Consider the following 19,344-nt stretch of genomic DNA (forward strand, 5'->3'; position numbering starts at 1 on the left):
CTTTCCCCACAGATGGCATGGATTATGTCTGTGCAAAAATAACAACAGCAAAGAAAGCACCAGCCCTAGCCAGGGGTGATGGCACACCTTCTTAACTCCAGCATGGGGAGGCAGAGGCAGGCAGATCTCTGTGAGTTTGAGCCGAGCCTGGTCTACATAGTGAGTTCCAGGTCAGCCAGAGCCATACAGTAGCCTGTCTCAAAACAAATGACCAAGCCAATCAATGCAACAAAGCAAACCAGCAGATGCCAGCCTCAAGCCATGAGAACCCAATTTCTGTGTGGCTGTGGCTTTGTCTGTAGAAATAATAAGTCTCTTCAAGCTGAAACTTCTCAGCTTCACTTTATGTTAGTAATCTAGTATTTTACACGGTATTCAACTTATAGGCAGACTGGGGTGTGCATAGTCATGCTGTAGAAGAACCTGGAGCTCACTGTTCAACAGTAATAGTGGGCACAACAGAGTTTGTTTAGAGAAGAAAAATAAAGAGCTTCCCTGTAAATAAATAGGCATCCTCAGATGATTGGTCCACTGTTCTTATATCAACAAGGAGAGGAAGCCCAGGGAGATGAAGGGCCTTTTGGACAGTCTACTAGGAAGGCAGCTCTACTGACTCCCCAGTGCCCTGCCCCTTTTCTCTGTCTCTGTCTCACATTACCTCTCCCTCTCCTTTCTGCATTTCTCCTATCCAGGAACACTACATAACTATTACTGGATAATACATTTGGTGTCTTGAGACATTTGGTAGAATGGGAGTGTTCATTCAACAGACACAGGACAACCTTAGTGATTCTGGGTATAAGTTACAGCTAAAGCCATCAGGCAGCAGAACTAAAGAGGTTGCAGGTCACATTCAACATGTCATCTCTTGGTAAAACACAAGACCACATACAGGAAGGGGCTGTCTTCATTTGTCTCATGAAGTGCCAGCTATACTCTAGTCAGAGACTATGAAGACCAAATTTATTTGTGAAACAATTTCGCATGTTTTATAAAGCTATACTTGTCACATCGCATTGCTCTTTCCCCTGAAGGTCTGAGTTATTAGACTGATCAATTGTAGATACAGGTACTTATGCCATAGAAGTTACCTCAGGTCACACCCTATCATCATCACAACAGAAGACTGAACAACCCAATACTAGAAACCCAGGGACAGATACCGTCTTTGGACCCTTGATTCTCCTGTAGACCCCATTCGCCATTCGGTCTTTGCAAGTTCCTTTGCATCATTATATTGTCAAATGCAAGTTGCATTCCCCTCCCCCCACCTGGCTCCCTGAAAAGCCAGCTGCCCCAGGGAAGTATTGGTTTATTAAGAAAAGTCAATAAACCATAAAGTGACACAGTGACTGCATTGTTTCTTTCAATCCAGCACTCCTTGGCACTATCACCAAGGTGGCAGTCACCCGTTAAAGCAAACAGAAACAGTAGCAGATTGGCCAGCACTGAGAAGGGGAATGGAGACTCCTCCCTGGAAGCCCAGGAAGAAAGGACTTGAAACAAATGATTCTTAGACTGCTAAACAGCTCTCCGTGGGTGTCAAGCCCTGAGCCTCCCATGTGTGAGCAGCATACATGTTCACTCCTGCTGACCTGCTCAGATTTGTGTGAGCATCTACGCGCCAGGGACTGTGCTAAATTCTTTAAATGCTCCATTTTATCAAATGCTCCCAACAAACTTAAGAAAAGGATACTCCCACTTTTATAGCGTAAGAAACCAAAGCACAGAGTCATAAAAACTCCACTCCAGGTGACCAGGGCATGAGGTGAAAGTTAAGGTTCAACCTACTATTGTCTTAGGCCAAAGCCCATTACACAGAACCCACCTTTGACCCGCAAACCTGTCTGCTGTGTCATTATGTCCAATCCAAACCCCGCTTGTGAGGGAGGGTCTGTTAGAGGACATTCTTTGGCCCTTTCAAGATACTTACCTAAATAATTTGAGATAATCTGCGAGTTTAGGGATGTCAGTTATGTCCTCCTAAGGAGAAATAGGAGAGTTACGAGCAGGAACCTCACAGATGGAGCTGCTAGTTCACCCCTGTGACACCCAGCATGTCAGTCCCTTGCCGCAGAGTCTTAAAATCTGAATCAATTAAAATGAAATAAAATGAGAAACTGGGTTCCTTAGTTATGCAAACCACAGTAGTTATTGTTGGGGGATTTAGCGGGAGTGGAAACTGAGTGGGAAACATGCAGGGACCCGTGGGCAGGTGACAAAGTCCTGTTTCCCAATTATGGATGGTGACTTGGTTGACAATACTAATTTGTTAATATGTATATTTGTATGTGTTGTGATTACAAAAAGGTAAAGAATATGTTCTATGGGGGTGTGGTGAGGTGTGATGCCCATGCCAAGGCATCCCTTTCCCCTGAGAAGACCAGCCACAGGATGGTATAGTATAGAATAGAGTTTATTCAGAGCATGGGAAGGGGAGTTAGGAGGGTAGTAGAGGCAGAGAAAGGATGAGAGAGAGAGAGGGAGAGAGAGAGAGAGAGAGAGAGAGAGAAAGGCAGAGAGAGCGGGAGTAGAGAAGTAGAGGCCAGTCATGGAGAGAAGGGGGAAGGGAATGGGGAGAGAGGGGGAACAAAAGGGCAAGAGGCAAGAGAGAGAGGGAGGAGGGGGCAAGCAGCCTCGTTTATAGTGGGCCAGGCCTACCTGGCTGCTGCCAGGTAACTGTGGGGTGGAGCTTGGACAGAATCCTAACTATGTTTTTTTTTTTTTTTTTTTTTTTTTACTTTGTGAGGATAAGAATATGAAGAGATAAAAAAATGAACTGATATTTCTTACACCTCCACGTCATTCAAGTTAAAAACTTGAGTTACAAATGATAACTTTAATGTATGAACAGATCTGTATGAACATACATCTCTTGTAACTTTTAAGTTAAAGTGGGTGACTCTAGAAACATCCAGGTCACTGATTAAACCTGGAAGGCACCTGGTTCAAAGTTCGCTCTGAGGTGGCGGTTGCTGGCTGGCTGCAGCATACAAAGCTACTGAGGGAAGGAGGGAATTTCCCATTTGTTCCAAGAAGGATTAACTTCCTGTTGCATAGTCCGTGGAGGTGGCAGGCAAAAGGAGCTTCAGCCCCTGTTGGGCAGGGCTCTGCTTTGTGTATTAAGTGTTTGCTCTCCTGAGAAACCATTTTAAGGCAGTTACTGATAAGAGGACACACAGTGAATGACTAAGAATGTGTCGACTCGGTTAGCTCCAATTTCAGTGGACCCACTGCTTGGACTCAGTGTGATTAAACCAGTAATTATTCCCTTGGTTGAAGAAGTTAAAACAAAAGAGTGCTCAGTGAGAGAATGCCTCAAACCAGTGGGGCATTGCCAACGCAGGGCTTCATCTAGTCACCTCTGGGGTGAGGGTCAAGAGTGGTAACCAGTTTTTGTTTTAAGGTGTAACTGGAGGGTTTTAGTCTCTGAAATTAAAAAAAAAATGTTTAGGAGAGTTTGATGAAATCCTAAAACCTTCTTAATGCTGGGACCCTTTAATAAAGTTCCTCATGTTGTGATGACCCCCAGCCATAAAATTATTTTTGTTGTTTCTTTCTAACTGTTGTTTTGCTGCTACAATGAATTGTAATGTAAAAAACTGATAAGCAGAATCTCTGAGATGTGACAAACGTGAAAGAGTCATTGAATCCCCAACAGAGGTCACAACCCATAGGTTGAGAACCATTGTCCTAGAGAAAGGCCATCCTCTCTGTCATCCTTACTCAGTGGCAACATATGACCAGACACCAAGACTTTTAAAGCCTTTTCTTCATCCTCCTAGGTTCTTCATCCTCCCATGCCATAGGCTGTATGGCTCTTTCTAGACTTAGAGGACCAACCCCATGTCCCTTGCTAGTGTAGTGGACCCCATTGTAATTTCACAACATACAGTGTCAATGGATCCCCAGGAAGAAATGCAATTCAACAGCTTCCATTGATGGTCCCTTGTAGAGCTAACCCAAGAGAAGCCAGTCCTTGCTAATTTTAAGCTGGTCACACGAGCAGCATACTTTTCTTTTTGGAAGACATTTTCTCTCCGCTCCAATCTGCACTTGCAAAACAATTTTGAGTTAACAGAAGCGTCCATACCAAAGTGTTGTCGGCCTTCCCGCCTTCCAGGGTCACTTCCAAACTAGACAATGCTGCTTCTACCTCGTCAACCTCAGACTTGGTTGCAAAGTCCTGTATTTCAGCACACTGGGACAGCTTGCTGATGTGATACTAAAATAAAAACAGAAGTTTTATTTTCATTTAATTACCTAAATTAATGTATATTCTTGAGTCAGAATCTTGTTAAAGGTTCTAGACTGTTCAGACTAGTCTCAAACGCTCTAGGTAGCCTAAACTGCTCTTGAACTTATATGATCCTCCTGCCTCAGTTCTCCTGAATGGTGGGATTACAGGTGTGCTCTACCTCACCTTGCTCAAGACAGAGGTTTTAGAAATGTTACAGCCACAAATGGATCATTGATCATCTCTTCTTTTTTTGAGGAGAATTTCCCTTAAATCCTGAGTACCTCCTGTAAGGAAGTCTGTCTGCGCAGGGAAATAACATCTAACTAACCTAATTAATTGTGAGATTGAGCATTAGTTGTGGTCAAACCCAGTTCTGCCTCTGTGCCTGGAGGTAAGTGACAGGGGATGTAGATTAGTTGCTTTATACAGTATGTGCACACGAGTAGATGGCAAAGAACATTTTACATGGAAACTTACTCTCCTAATTTTCACTTCTTTCTTCAGAGAAACAAACAGAATGCTTTAACCAGAACAAATTAAAATTCTTGCCCCATCCCAGAAAAAACTGCAGACATCCCATAACCTGCAGGGCTGCAAAGATCAACATTTCTTCTTCTGTGCAGTCGATTTCCTCCAAGAGAACCGCCCACCTGGCTTGCTCGTAGAGTTGGTTTATTCTGACAGCGTCATACTAGAGAAAGAAAAAGAGGTATATGTGTGTGGTGTGTGGGCTATTTATTCTATTTATATTCCACAGCACAAACGTCCTTGAATAACTGAGGACAATCTGTGAACCACATGCTCTTAAAGTCTAGCTCAGGTAACTGCAAGGAATTTACTATCTGCCCCCTGCTCATTGCCTCTTTTGACGCATGAGGTCAGAAGGAACTTCCCCTAAATATTTTCCAAAGCTTCTTCAAACAGCCAAATCGATCTAGCTCAGGTGTCACGATTTTCCCTCTCTGTATCACGTTCCTATTGACGGTAAAAACAGGCACTAGATAATAGGTAGTCTATTAATATAGTTTGACCTATATCTCCCTATTGCCTCTCTACCCAAAATCAGCACACCCTTGTTAATACAGCAGCTTTGGCAAGACCCAGGAGAAATTCATTGTAGGAAAGATTCCTGCTATTAATATGCTTTTCTTGTTATTGTTAAATATATAACTCTCACTAGGTATTAGCTCACTCTTTTGAGTAGATCTCTGCAGAACAATGAAGATGTACTATCTTATAGTGATGCTATATAGACAAATAGATAATAATTCTATAGAATTCCTGATTTGATTCAAATAATTTTAGGAAGAAAGTTTTTAGAGATGGTCTTAGTTATTAGAAAGATACAATAAAGTTAGAATCAAAAATAGAATGTGCCCGCTCCTCAGAATAGTAAGTAAAGGCGACATAATAGGAAATATAATGAGCTTTTTAATTTACATTTCAAAGAGAAATAGACTTGGGACAATTTTATGTTCAAGGAAAAACACTTAGGTCCAAGGATAAAGTCACAGGTGTGCGCTCTGACAAGGCAAGACCATGTAAAAATGTTGCTTTGAACTTTTAATGGGTATATTATAGTGAAACATTGCTTTGAACTTAATATCAACACCCTTCTGTAACTCCCACTCTATGAAACATTTTATCTCTGAGACAATTTCCTAGAGAACGTTTTCTCTAAGGAGGTATAAAAGACCAGATAAAAGAAATAAAGTTGTTGGTTGAACAGTTTGGCTTGGGGAGTTTTGCCCCATCCATCCATCCATCCATCCATCCATCCATCCATCCATCCATCCATCCATCCATGCATCCATGCATCCATGCATCCATGCATCCATGCATCCATGCATCCATCCATCCATCCATCCATCCATCCATCCATCCATCCATCCATCCATCCAAATGTATATGTCTGTCTATATGTTTATGTGTAGGTAAATGTGTATATGTGTAAGCATGCATGAATACTTGTGGAATTGTGACAGATGTTTGGGTCTGGCCAAGAGTGTGAGTGTATGAATGTTTGAAATTATATGTGTTTGTGTGTATTTGCCTGTATACAGCATTTTAATTCTTTTCCTTTTGTTCCTTTCTGGTTCATAAAGGGTTAACAAGTTTATCCAGAGAAAGCAGCAGCAGCAGGGAGCCTTTTCATTTATCCCCTGCTGTTTTACCGTGAGGTGCTACACAGTTTCTGGCCTCAGAGGAACTCAGACAGGCAGGTCAGCTACCTCAGCAAAGTGACTTAGACTTAAGGCAGGTAAGTGTTTTATTATTATACAGCAACCCTAAATATCTCATAAGACCAAGTCTCACCCCTTCAATGCTCTTCCCCCTCCACTGCTTCAAGAAGAACCAAACAAAGAGAAGAACTGCCAAGGCTGGCCCCTGGCACATATGTGTCCTCCAGACCCATCTGTGTTATGGCAGATGGCAAGATCTCTTTTAACACCATTCATATATATGCATACGAGACTTCTCAGAGTTTATTCATTCAGGCTAAACACTATTTTTTATTCTAAATAACTCTTCTTTGCATTTGACTTAAAAGTAATCTCAATTGTCGTAGAATATGTCTAACAAAACCTGTCTTGACCATTTAAGATGTACAGTTTAGTGGCATAGGTACATCCACAATACTGTGTAAAACAACATCACAGACTCTTCAGCTTGTAAGACCAAGATTCTAGTCTCAATAAATCACAGTTTCTATGTTAAGTTTTGTTCTGTTTTTAGGAAATACTTTTCTAATCTCTCTCTCTCTTCTCTCTCTCTCTCCTCTCTTTCTCATGTGAATGTGGTGTGTGCTTGTGTGCAGTATGGGCATGTATTCATGTAGGCATGTGAAAGTAGGCCAGAGGACTGTGTTAGTATCCTCTTCCAGCACCCTCTGCCTATTCCTTTGAGGCAAGCCTTCTCCCTGAACACAGAGTTCATAGTTTTCCAGCTTGGCTGGCATCCAGAAGGCCAGTCTCACCCCTGTGTCTTCCCACCTCAGTTCTCGGGTTACAGGCCCATGTGAGACCATGCCTAGTTAGCTACTTGGGTGCTGGGATCTAAACTCAGGTACCCAGGGTTGTGCAGCAAGCAGTCTTAATCACTGAGCCACGTCTCCAGGCCCATTTGAAAAAAATTTTAACAATAGCTATACATTATACTATATACTTAGATGAAATAAAATTGATAAAGAAAACATGAAGGAAGAATGGAAAATACTCAGAGGACCTCAGTAGACTCCTTATGAGCTGGTTAGCACTGGCTTATTTTTCCTTCTGTATTAATCTTATGTCTGTTAAGAACAGAGGCAAAAGTGAAGCAAACCCAAACCAGTGAATAGGCCTGATGATAATGGTGAGTAGGCAAGTCATTCCATACTGGAATTACAGCCATGTGCCATGACCCCTGACTTCCAGAGAATGAGTTTTATAGTACATAAATTATTGTTCAATCAAGACTTTACAACTAAAAGAAATTCACATGTATAGTAGACATGAATCCAGGTGAGATGGCATAGGCTTATCATCTCAGATATTGGGGAGCCTGAAACAGGAGAATCATTTGAGCATAGCACTTAGCCTGGGCAACATAGACAGAATCCTCTCAAAAATAAACAAAAAACCATGCAGCCACTACCACACCACACACACACACACACACACACACACACACACACACACACACACACACACACAAATCCTGCTTGAATTCATAGATTATAGACAAAATCTAAATAGTAATGTCAAAACAGTCAAAACTTAACATTTGACCATCAAGGTCAACCTAGATGTTTGTCAGCCCCTTAGTCCTAGTCTATCTAGGCACTAATACTTCAGGATCTCAGTGGGATAGGCCGCTCAGCCAGGCTTTCCTCAGAGCAGTTACTAAAGATTTTAAAAGTGTAATAAAAGATCCCACACCTGAACATCTATACATGCTCCACAAGCCAAATAAAATAATGGTGTGTAAGATACATTAAACTACAATCATCTGCGCTATAAGTTAACAGTAGGAGATCAATAGAATCCAGAATAAGGGCTCAGTGCTGGCCAAGCCCTGTCCCAGAGCTGTCCAGAGACTCTCTATTGGTTCTGCCTGGCTTTGAGGTTTCCCTCCCAGAGGCCGGTTTTCCCATGCAAGTGCTGAGGCATTAACTGTAGATCATTAACAGCATCCTGTAGGTTTCTATCTCTGGGAATACTTTGATCTCTTCTCCACTGATTTAGGAACAACTCTCTTATTAGTGGATATGCTGGATAGTTTTATATCAACTTGACACAAACTAAAGTCATCAAAGAGGAGGGAGCCTCATTGAGAGAATGCCTCTGTTGGACTGTAGGCAAGCCTGTTGGGTATTTTCTTAATTAGTGATTAATGGGAGAGGACCCAGACAATTACGGGTGGTGCCATGCCTGGGCTGGTGGTCCCGGATTCTCTAAGAAAGTTCGAGCATACCATGAGGCCCCTCCATGGCCTCAGTGTCACCTCTTGCCTCTATATCCCTCTATGTGAGTTCCCACACCCACTTCCTTTGATGAACAGTGATATGGAAGAATAAGCCAAATAAACCCTTCCCTCCCCAAGTTGCTTTGGTCATGGTGTTTCAGCACAGCAGTAGTAACAACCAGGTCACTGGGTATGGGCTACCCGGATTAATGCTTAGCTTTCATTTTTCTCTCTCCTGGTTGACTAAATCTAGAACCTCACACCTTGGAGGGCATGGATGGATTCTGCCATCTCTGTTATGCACATTCCTGTTTCTGTCTGTCTCATTAGCTTAGCGAATGCTTTCCCCAAACACCAACCAAGACACACACAGGGCAATAAACCTGTGTCATCGTTTCCATGTTCTCAAGAAAGTTTACTGTTTAATCTGACCACAAGGTTCTATGATTGCTGGGAATGGAGGTCAGTACCCTGGGGTCTTCTAATGTTCTTATTGCTTACAAAACTTGAAGATAGCGTGGACTGTCAGAGCTAGAAAAGAAAGTTTCTTTTCTTAATTCATGTTTTAAACATATTTAAAAGTGCTCACAAGAAAACAAATGAGCTGACCCATTCTTTTTAACAACAGTATGGTATAAACATATCATAATATACTTAAGCAATTCTCTACTGATGGGACATTTAGGTGTTTTCCAGTCTTTTTAAAAAACTAATTACTCAGTAATAACCTATAAGAGTAATATATAAAGTTACATAAGTACCACTGTGCTATAAATAGATTTGCAGGTTAAAGTAGAGTTGTAATTTTGATAGATATTGCCACATCGCTTTCCACAGAGGCTAGACGAGTTTGCATTTTGACTTACAATGACTTGTGAGATCTACACTGGGTTTTATTATTTGTTCAATATAACAACAACAATACCAACAACAACAACAACAACAACAACAACAACAACAACAACAACAAAATTAACACATTGTTAGGATTCCTTGTAGGCTCCACCCCACAGTTACCTAGCAACAGCCAGGTATGCCTGACTCACTATAAAAGGGGCTGTTTGCCCCCTCCTTAGTCTTTTACCCTCTTACCCTCTCTGTCCTTTCTCTCCTCCCTCCTCTCTCCATGTGTTCTTGGTTGACCTCTCCTCTGCATGCACACTTTCTCTTTTTCTCTCTTTCTTCTTCTTTCCCTATCTCTCTGCCTTTCTCTATCTCTACTCTCTCCTCAATGCCCCTCTCCATGCCCTAAATAAACTCTATTTTATACTATATCCATGGTAGAGCTGGTACCTCAGGGAGAAGGGATGCCTCAGCAAGGGCCATCAGAGGCACCCCTCTTCCACATCACCATACATCTCCTACATAAAACATATCCTGGTTCTTTCTTTCTTTTTTATAAAACACAACACACATACATTGCTATGTCCCTTTGATAAAGAATTTGCTTACTACAATTCATTGTTTCATGTGGCAGACCTGTGCATTTTAGTTTGTTGGCTTTAATGCCTAACAGTTTTGGATTTCCTGCATGCAGCTTAGTTCTAAAAATAGTTGCTTGATAAATAAGTGAATAAATAAACTAACACATGGGGGAACATTTGAATAGATAAAACGGAGCCAGTATACTGGCTTATCAATAAAAACAGCGTGAATATATTTTCTATTCATATTTATCTAGTTTTTTGAACCATTTCAGGTAGGTTATTAGAACAGAAAGCACACAACAACATAGTTTGTCTGGGAACTAAATGAGGAAAGACTGGAGTTGAACTAGGGCTAGGGCTTAAAAATGAAATCACAAAGACCCCAGCAACAGTCATGAGAAATCTCTTTTTGGGTTATTGGTCAAGGGAGTCTAAGAGACTCCTAAGTAATATAGGTTATAGCTGTCACCCTTGGTTGCCTCCCAGAAGTTGAAGGTAAGTCCCTGTTGGTGACACCACAAATTTCAGTCATAGGACTCAGAGAATGATGAGCTAGACCTGATCGGAAAGCCTTCTTCCTGGGGTATGGCTTTTATAGTCTCAGAAGGTGCTGTGCAAAATTCCAAGGAAGAAAAGCAATTAAAAGTCTTATCTGTCTATATCTACGAACCACAACAATAACTAGCTTGGCAAGATAATCTTGAGTGTAACAGTGGCACTCACATCTAGGCAGTAACCAACAGCTCTCTAGCTAGACTTGAGTCTCACTGAACAGAGAAAAATCATGCTGGTGCTGAAAACCTAGGATAGCCTCCTGTTGTCACTTTCCTAGACCAGTATAATTCCTAACTTCTTTTTAAATACTTACCCTTATAGACACAGATAAGTGTAGCTTTTAGCCCTCATCAAAGAAGATTATTTTGCCACAAATGGAGAACATTTCAGGAGTCCCCAACTGGTCAAAATGCAGACAACAACTGACTATGGGATGCTGGCCAATTCATCCCAATTCCTACACCTAAGGCTCAGACAATTCTGAAGCAGGGGTGGAAAGATTGCAAGAGCCAGAGGACCAGAAAGTCTGCTATGAGATGACAGGGAAGCTACACCCACGAAATCTCAACAAATAGATGCCTCAATAAGACCTGAACAATTTAAATAACAGCTGACATTCTGCCATGGATGTCATGGGTGTCTCATGGGGCCCCATCCATAGATACAGAGTAAGATGCAGTTGACTGCTGAGAGAGGAGAATTAGTCTTCTCCAGGATGAACACCTAAATCAATTATCTAGTACCAAGTGATCTGCCTTACACACACACACAGACACACACAGACACACACAGACACACACAGACACACAGACACACACAGACACACACACACACACACAGACACACACACACACACAGACACACACACACACAGACACACACACACACACAGACACACACACACAGACACACACACACACAGAGACACACACAGACACACACACACACACACACACACACACACTGAAAAGAGTAAGGTCTTTTATTTATTTTTTTGTTTGTTGTTGTTGGTTTGTTTTTGGAAGAAATTAAGTAGGGAAGCCAGAGAACGAGACTGGTGTTGAAAAATGGCTATAAATCAACCAAGAGGGCAGAGGTGTTGCTGCAGGGGAGAAAAGTGCAGAGAAAAGTAGAGGCAGGCTCCTCACACAAATGATCAGAGAGAAAGGAAGGAGATCTCGAGGCTCAAGCCTTTCACAGGGCTGATGTGGGGAGGCTGCCTGGTCACGCAGAGACCACACTGCTTCATTCCATGTTTTCTATAATGGGCCAGTTAGCTGCTGCTGCTCAACTCCACAGAACGGCTTTCCTGTAAGCAGGAAAGTGATGGAAGTCCAAAAGACTCGTTTCAGCTCTCATTACCTTTCCTAATAGGCATTGGGTAGAGAGTTGCCTGTGCCTAAGACATTTTATAGTGTGGTGGGGCGTCTTGTGGGGGTCACCTTGTGGTCCTGGCTTGCTCTTAGGAAAGTGCCCCAAGCACATCACAGAAGGAAAACAAAATGAGACAAAAGGCCCATTTCTTACTTTAGGATTCAAGTCAAAGAAGGTGTAGTATTTAAATCTCAACTGCAGCTGCTCATCCTCCTGAATGCTTTGCTCCATAAGGGATCGTGAGGAATCCAGCCAGCTAGGAAACAACAGGTTAGGATTTAAAATCCAGCTCACTTTGCATACATTCCCACCACATTGAGTTACATACTATATATTATATAATCCATGGGCATGGGCAGGGGAAACAATGTCAACAAAACTAATGATCACATAATAACTTATATTTGCACCTTACCTTACTGCTCTTAAGTTAAAAAATATCTTTAATGACACATGAAAGTGAAGAGCTATGGGGGTTGAGATCTAACATTTCTCTTCTTTTTTCTTTTCTTTCCCTCCATTCTTTCTTTCTTCCTTTCATTTCCTTCCCCTCCCCTGCCTTTTTCCTTCCTTCATTTTCTTTCTTCTTCTTCTTCTTCTTCTTCTTCTTCTTCTTCTTCTTCTTCTTCTTCTTCTTCTTCTTCTTCTTCTTCTTCTTCTTCTTCTTCTTCTCTCTCTCTCTCTCTCTCTGTCTCTGTCTCTCTCTCTCTCTCTCTCTCTCCCACTCTCTCTCTCTCTTCCACTCTCTCTCTCTCTCTCTCCCTCCCTCCCTCCCTCTCTTTCTTTTTTGAGACAGAATCTCACGTGTACTCCAAGCTGGCTTTGGACATGTTTGTGATCCTCTTGCTTCCTGAGTGCTGGAATTATAGACAAATACTATTATGTCTGTCACTGCCTCAGTGTAGTAGATGAAGTGACCAAGTTTCTGTTAACTTTATGATCTATGCAAGGGTATAGATCCATGGTGGAGCCAGCATGTAAGTCCCCATCTCTAACTGCCTGCCCTGCTGCTCCACCATGGTCAGCCCAAAGCTAGATCTAGCTTAGGCAGTGTGCAGTCTTTTGACAAGCAACACAGTGTTGCCGTCTACAAAGTTCACAATTGAGAACCACACAAGAGCTCAGCAAAATAAACATTTAAAACTCATAACTTAAGGAACTTTGTAATTTTGTGTTGTGCTGTATTTGTGGCTTTCTTATGCACGTGTGACCCATAGGTCACAGGTTGGACATGCCTACACATGTGCTGTTGGACATGCAGATCCTTCTGCAGAGATGGGAAAAATCACATGTGCTGTGCAATGCATTAACCTCTAGACAGATGAGGCTGCTGAACATTTAAATGTAAATAATGTCACATCTTAAATTTTTTTTTTTAGCTTATTTATTCTGAGTGCTCTAGCTGCATGTACAGCTGCATGCCAGAAGAGGGCATCAGATCCCATTACAGATGGTCACGAGGCAACATGTGGTTGCTGAGAATTGAACTCTGGACCTCTGAAAGAGCAGCCAGTGTTCTCAACCACTAAGCCATCTCTCCAGCCCCGCAACTTCACTGTAACTAGGGAGAAGCAGTGTTCTGTAAAATACAGGTTTATAGAGGGCACCATGCTTACAAGTTACTCTCTATTCCCCCCCCCCCAACTCTTTTCACACAGGTAACAGCAAGAGTCATAGTTATGGATAGGAAGACATCAAGTTATTTGAATACAACAGTTTTGTGACCCTTTAAAGGTATTGAGACAACCCCAGTCTAGGTTCATCTTTTTTTTTTCTATTAAAGTTAGCCTTTTGAATTTGCTAAAAATCACACTATTCATGTCTATAACTTCCCAAATTAGACAGTCCCTGTATCTTTGACATCTCTTAGTGTATGAACATCAGTTCAGACAGGAGGAAGATGGAGCCCCATCCTTACCCTGCATTCATCTTGGCTTTGTCAACCAAAGATCGAGGCTGGAACATGTCGGCAAGGACATCTGGTGATGGAGGAGGTTGGCTGAAGGCCAGAACACTGCAGTTTTGCTCTGTCAAAGGGCTATCACCAAACCAGGTCATAGTGGATAAGGCTGGTGTCCCATTGATGGGGTCGTATGTGGGTGTCATGGTCTTACTGTACAAGCCGGGGCTTACTATGAGGCAAGGAGAGAAACAAGCTGATAGGTGATTTATCTTAGGAATCTTTAGAAGAAGTTATACTGAAACAATTTTGATTTAAACGTGTCAGGAGTCAGGATGATAGGGAGGTCAGTTATACACAGGTAAAGATCTTGTCTGGACCTTCCAATTCTGGGATCCCAGATATGTAGAAGTTTCCAAAACTCAACACAGATAAATGTTGGCAAGTAAGCCTTTTCTAACCATTCAAAGTCCTCTTGTCTTCTGGTACCATTAGGGAACTGAGAACATAGATACAAAATGTCTCAGACAGCAAAGGGCTGAGTTTGATACTTTTAAGAACACAGTAACTGCTTACCTGACTCTCACTCTGAACACTGCTAAAATTCCCCTTTTATTCTTTGCATTGAAGTACACTATAGAAGAAAGCCCTTGATACTATAAGAAAGCTAGTGACATTGTTTTGATATGGGAAGAAAGGATATATAGTCTCAGAATCTTTACCTGCCTTCCCTGTACAAGCCAATGAAAACTACATAAGAGTCACACAAAGACAAACCAGAAAAAGAGAAATATATTTAAATGATTTAAATTGCATTCTTTCTAAAATTTTACTTTTTTTTACCCACAATTCATGGCTATATGTGCTTGCATCTTACAGCATATGATACACAATCAAAACCATGAGTTACTAAGCATACCTTTGTGAGAGTCTAAGTTTAAAACCTCTTTAAACTTAATGACATAGTCCCTCCCCAACTTGTCAGTTGATCCTTCTTTGCTTGGAGAGAACGTGGAGAGAGGGAGGGGTAAGAGAAAGGAAGAGGGGGAGACATAGAGATCCCCTGTGTTGCTTCTAGGGTCCTGTGTGTGTGTGTGTGTGTGTGTGAGAGAGAGAGAGAGAGAGAGAGAGAGAGAGAGAGAGAGAGAGAGAGAGAGAGAGAGAGGTTTTCCATTGGGGTCTACAGTCAGAAGTAGAAGCAGCAGCCCCTTACCTGGGGAACCTGAACTTGTTGAAGAACTTTCCAGGTTCAGGATGTCTTCAATCACTGGCTCTTTACTATTTTTTTCTTTCTTTTTTTTCTTTTTACAGTAGTCACTAGAAGGCTTTAACAATGAAAGTTCTTCTGGTCTTCTGATATCTAAAATAAACAAAGTAACAACTGATGAAAACAAAAAAAACAAGACAACTGAAAAGAAAAAGAATTCCTTCTGAGGCTCACAACTGTTCCATGTATTTGATAGGTCTCTGTCGGACTGGGGAGATTTTGACAGCAAATAGAACCCACTGCATCCGGTTTGAAAGAGCAGAAAAGGAATAACACACCCCTCCCCACCCAAGTTGGATAAGGATAGCAAACAGTGGTAGGAGGTTCAGACTAGTGCAACTTCTAGTCTAATTTGTGTTTTAACTTGTGATGAAGTTATTCCAAGTGTATGCAGAGCAAAGGTGATGGTATCAAGCCTTCACCACAGGCTTGCCAGCCAGCTCCAAGCACTGTCCGTGCTGGGCGACTCTTAATGTTATCCACAAACTGCTGATTTTTCCCTCTTTTTCCTTCCTCACTCCCACTCTGGTTTGTAAATAACCACAAAGGGCCCCAACATCCTTTTTGATTTGTGGACCATTGACTCTGCAATCTTTCCTTCCCTACACAACAGTCATCATTTCCTGCCATCCTTTGGAGGTGTCCTCATGTTCTGTTTTGCCTTCTGAGTCTCCATCATTTTAATGTGTGCCAACCTAACTCCCGGTAGTTTGAGAGCATCTGGGTGTCTGTCAAGAGTGTGTGCTGCCTGCTAGCCATGTTCTGTACTGTACACCTCCAACAGTCCATGTGAGAGGAGTCATGCTCCGTACAAAGAGACTTCAGGGGTAGGCTGCTTCTTTGGTACTTTCACCCTCCTGGAACAGCCCTGAGGCTGTCTGTACTGCCTCTCAGAGGTCCTGGTTGCCCACATTGTGACACTCTTCCTGGAAGCTGAATGTCTATAATCTCTCTTCTCTGGCATCAGGACTTAAGTTCTAGATTCCTTATCTCAGAGTTGCCTTTTGAAGCTATGATAACCCTTCCTTGATTCATCCAGCAGTGAGTGCAGTTGCAGTCAGAGCTGCTGACAACCCACTGAGCAGCCTTGTTTTAAGCTATAATCCAAGGAAGTGGCTGCTTGAAGGGTTCTGGTACCTGCTCTCCTAGATCCAGTCAGTTCACACAGTGCGTGGTGCTCAGAGGTCTAAGTGATGCAGCTGTCTCTCTCTATCAGCCGGGATGTCTGACCATCAGGCTACAAACATACTTGGGACTATTTGATACAGGTCTGATAAGTTAAATATTATAGTGTAAGCATTAAACATAACATAATAGAGCAACACTTCCCTGAAGATCTGTGCCTTTTCTGTTTCTCAGGGGAAATCACTGTACTGCTAAATCGGCCTGAGCTAGTGCTGATGGATGTAAGAGCCGTGATTAGAGATGCTGAGCAGGGTTCCCTCTTAATGTGTCTTCAAAGCCACAGGTAGAGAGGAGAGCAGCTGACTGCTTGCCCTCAACTGTGATGTGTCTGTCACCTTCAGGGTGTGGAAAAGGCCTCTTCATTTGGTCTGTTACTTGATGTTGGAACCCTCACTAGAATACTACCAACCACAAAAACAACGTGTCCGTTTGCTTCATTTTTGCCTACCACATGCCAGGGACACTCTAAGAACTTGTGTTCTCCAGTGGAATATTCCATGTATTGAATGGTTCACTAAACAGCCACCGGGCAGCCAGTGTGTGCCGGATATTGATATGCGGAATTAGTGTTTCTTCCTAATCCTGTTTCAGGCCATCAGAACCCTTAATGTCTAACATGGACATTCCTAAACCTGTGAGCACCTTCCTTCATTTCCTCTACCTCCCATCCCATTTTAATGCTCTCGAGTCTTCCTTGCCAGTTTGCTGAATATCTGTCTCTGCCTTTTTCAAAGGGCGAGCGAGATGCCAGTGGTTTTTGTCACAGTATCAGCCAGGCACCATACTACTTGCTGCACAGTAGGGCTCAAAGAGCACTTGTTGAATGAATGAATGAATGAATGAATGAAGCAGCTTATAGTTTAGTGGGGTAGAGAGAATACTCAGTGAGATATAACATTCTGTGTTCACATGCTGGGTGATATTTAATATTCTTGGTACCAAAGAAGACACCCACACATTTAAAAAAGTAGGAAATAAGAACCACTCATAGTACAAGGGTCCCTGTTTCTATAGTGTTTCATAAAGGAAAAAAATAGTTAGAGTAGTGTTGTCTCTGTGATGTTATACCATGAGACACCAATTCATCAGGTAAACCTGGTGGCATATTCTAGTAATCTTAGTATTTTTTAGGCTGAGGCAGGAGGATTACAAAATTGAGGTAAGCCTTGGCTACATAAGATCATATTTAAAAACCAAACAAAAATAAGATTAACCTTCTATTCATAAATGTATTTTTGAGTATGTGTGTGTAGCACGTATACAGATGTTTGTGTGTTTTCAGACACATTACACTTGTGTGCAGCTTTGTGTGAGGCATCCTTGGTGCCATTCTCAAGAGCCATCCACCTTGTTTTTATAGAGATGGGGTCTTTCACTACTGGACATTGCCAGGTAGGGCAGGCTAGCTGGCCAGTGAGTCCCAGGGATCTACCTGTCTCCGCCTCCTCACTGCTGGGCTTCCAAGTGTGTACCACTGTGCCCATCTTTTTAAAAACATGGTTTCTGGGAATTGATAAGGCAAACACTCTACTTACAAAGCTCTCTTTCCAAAGAGTGCTCTTCTGTTTCAGCTTCTTAGATGACTTTTGCCACTATTTACAAGAGCCAAGTACTAATGAAGGAATTAAAGTGCGCAGTGCTACCACCCCAAAGACAGAGACCACAGTATATCATAATAAAAGATTTTTTTTTAAAACAAAACTCCCATTCTTTTGTTTGTCTTAAATATCGGAGTGGCATTTGGAGAAAGGAGTTTGGAGCGGCACGGTTAACATGCTCACTTCTACTTACAAATGTATTTGAACAACTAATTGTAAGCTTGTGGAAATGATTTATGCAAATAGCGTTCCTTTCCTTTCATTCCGCTTGAAGGGCTGCGGCCGTGCTCGGCCTGGGCATGGGAGTTTACTTCCTTGTAAAGGAGGGTTCTCCAGCAAAGGCTTGAGGCAGGCAGAAAGCACAAGTAATTTTCCTGTCTTCCTTTGCCAAGAGTCTAAAGGGCACAGTGGGCCCTGCAGGGCACTCACTCAGCACTTTGCAGATATCAGCGACAGCCTTAAACACCACAGCCGAAAAGCTGACGCGCAGGCGCACGGTCTTGGCATTGGGCAGGCGAAGGCGAAGCATCTTATGCTGAGGGGTGAAGAGAAGGTTGGCGTCAGCCTGGACCCCACACTTGTCCAGGGTCCAGTGTGTTTTCAGAAGCCAGCAGCGCTTCTGTTCCCACCACAGAGCATAGTCTGACCAGTCTTGGGCTATGTCTGCAAAAGTGGAGAACACAGTTTGTGAGAGGAAGCCAAACACGCGGGCTGCAGACACCCTAGTCTATCCATGGCGGGTGAAGCACTAACCTTTAGCTTACAATCTCTTGTTATGGTTCAAGGCTCTACAGTCCTTAGCTTCCTTCCAAAGTCTCCCAGGAGGAGCGGGGAACAAATGGTGTCTGAACTCTACACTAAGTATCATGAAAAATAAAATAAAACAAAACTTTTGTTCTAATGAATGCTAAACATATATGCTCCAGCCCTCTATGCGTCAATCTTGACTGCTTAATCAATGGTAATCTTTTATAGAAATTAATTCTTGTGCTACTGGATCACAAGGAAGCAGTGACGGTCCTCACAGGTCACACAGAAAATGGAAAGCTGACAGCTCACTCTTCTCAGCCATGTCCATCCATCCCTTCTATCAGTTTTATATTTGCAGTGTGCAGAGCACCCACGCTGACATCAGAGCTGCACATTCTCCTCCTCAGGGTGGGCATCCACACCCAGACTTTCCTTCTGCGTTAGCATCAAAGGTGAGATGTCCTTTTGTCAGAGCAGAGTCAGTTCAGTCGTTCACTTTGCTAAGCTAGGAGACACCAACCCTGGTTTTTGGTGGTGGTTGTGGTTGTGGCGGTGGTAGGGGAGTTTGAGACAGGGTTTCTCTGTGTAGCCCTGGGTGTCTTGGA

The 19,344-nt window shown here is 42.5% G+C and overlaps 1 protein-coding gene across 2 annotated transcripts in view; it reads right to left on the reverse strand.

Annotated features, from left to right (window-relative positions):
• Fermt1 (fermitin family member 1) overlaps positions 1-19,344 on the reverse strand; it is a 41,860-nt gene that overhangs the window by 16,687 nt on the left and 5,829 nt on the right. The window contains exons 2-8 of one of the 2 annotated variants that reach the window (XM_006499507.1): positions 18,419-18,524; positions 15,153-15,299; positions 13,958-14,171; positions 12,193-12,295; positions 4,824-4,931; positions 4,094-4,225; positions 1,934-1,983 (exon numbers count right to left, since the gene is read on the reverse strand). In XM_006499507.1, the coding sequence (XP_006499570.1) occupies positions 1,934-1,983; positions 4,094-4,225; positions 4,824-4,931; positions 12,193-12,295; positions 13,958-14,171; positions 15,153-15,299; positions 18,419-18,518 (854 nt within the window). In that variant the 5' untranslated portion in view covers positions 18,519-18,524. Of the gene's footprint in view, positions 1-1,933; positions 1,984-4,093; positions 4,226-4,823; positions 4,932-12,192; positions 12,296-13,957; positions 14,172-15,152; positions 15,300-18,418; positions 18,653-19,344 lie in introns of both variants that reach the window. The other variant, NM_198029.2, reaches the window with a different exon arrangement.

This window comes from Mus musculus, chromosome 2 (assembly GCF_000001635.26).
Source record: "Mus musculus strain C57BL/6J chromosome 2, GRCm38.p6 C57BL/6J".
Taxonomy (NCBI): domain Eukaryota; kingdom Metazoa; phylum Chordata; class Mammalia; order Rodentia; family Muridae; genus Mus; species Mus musculus.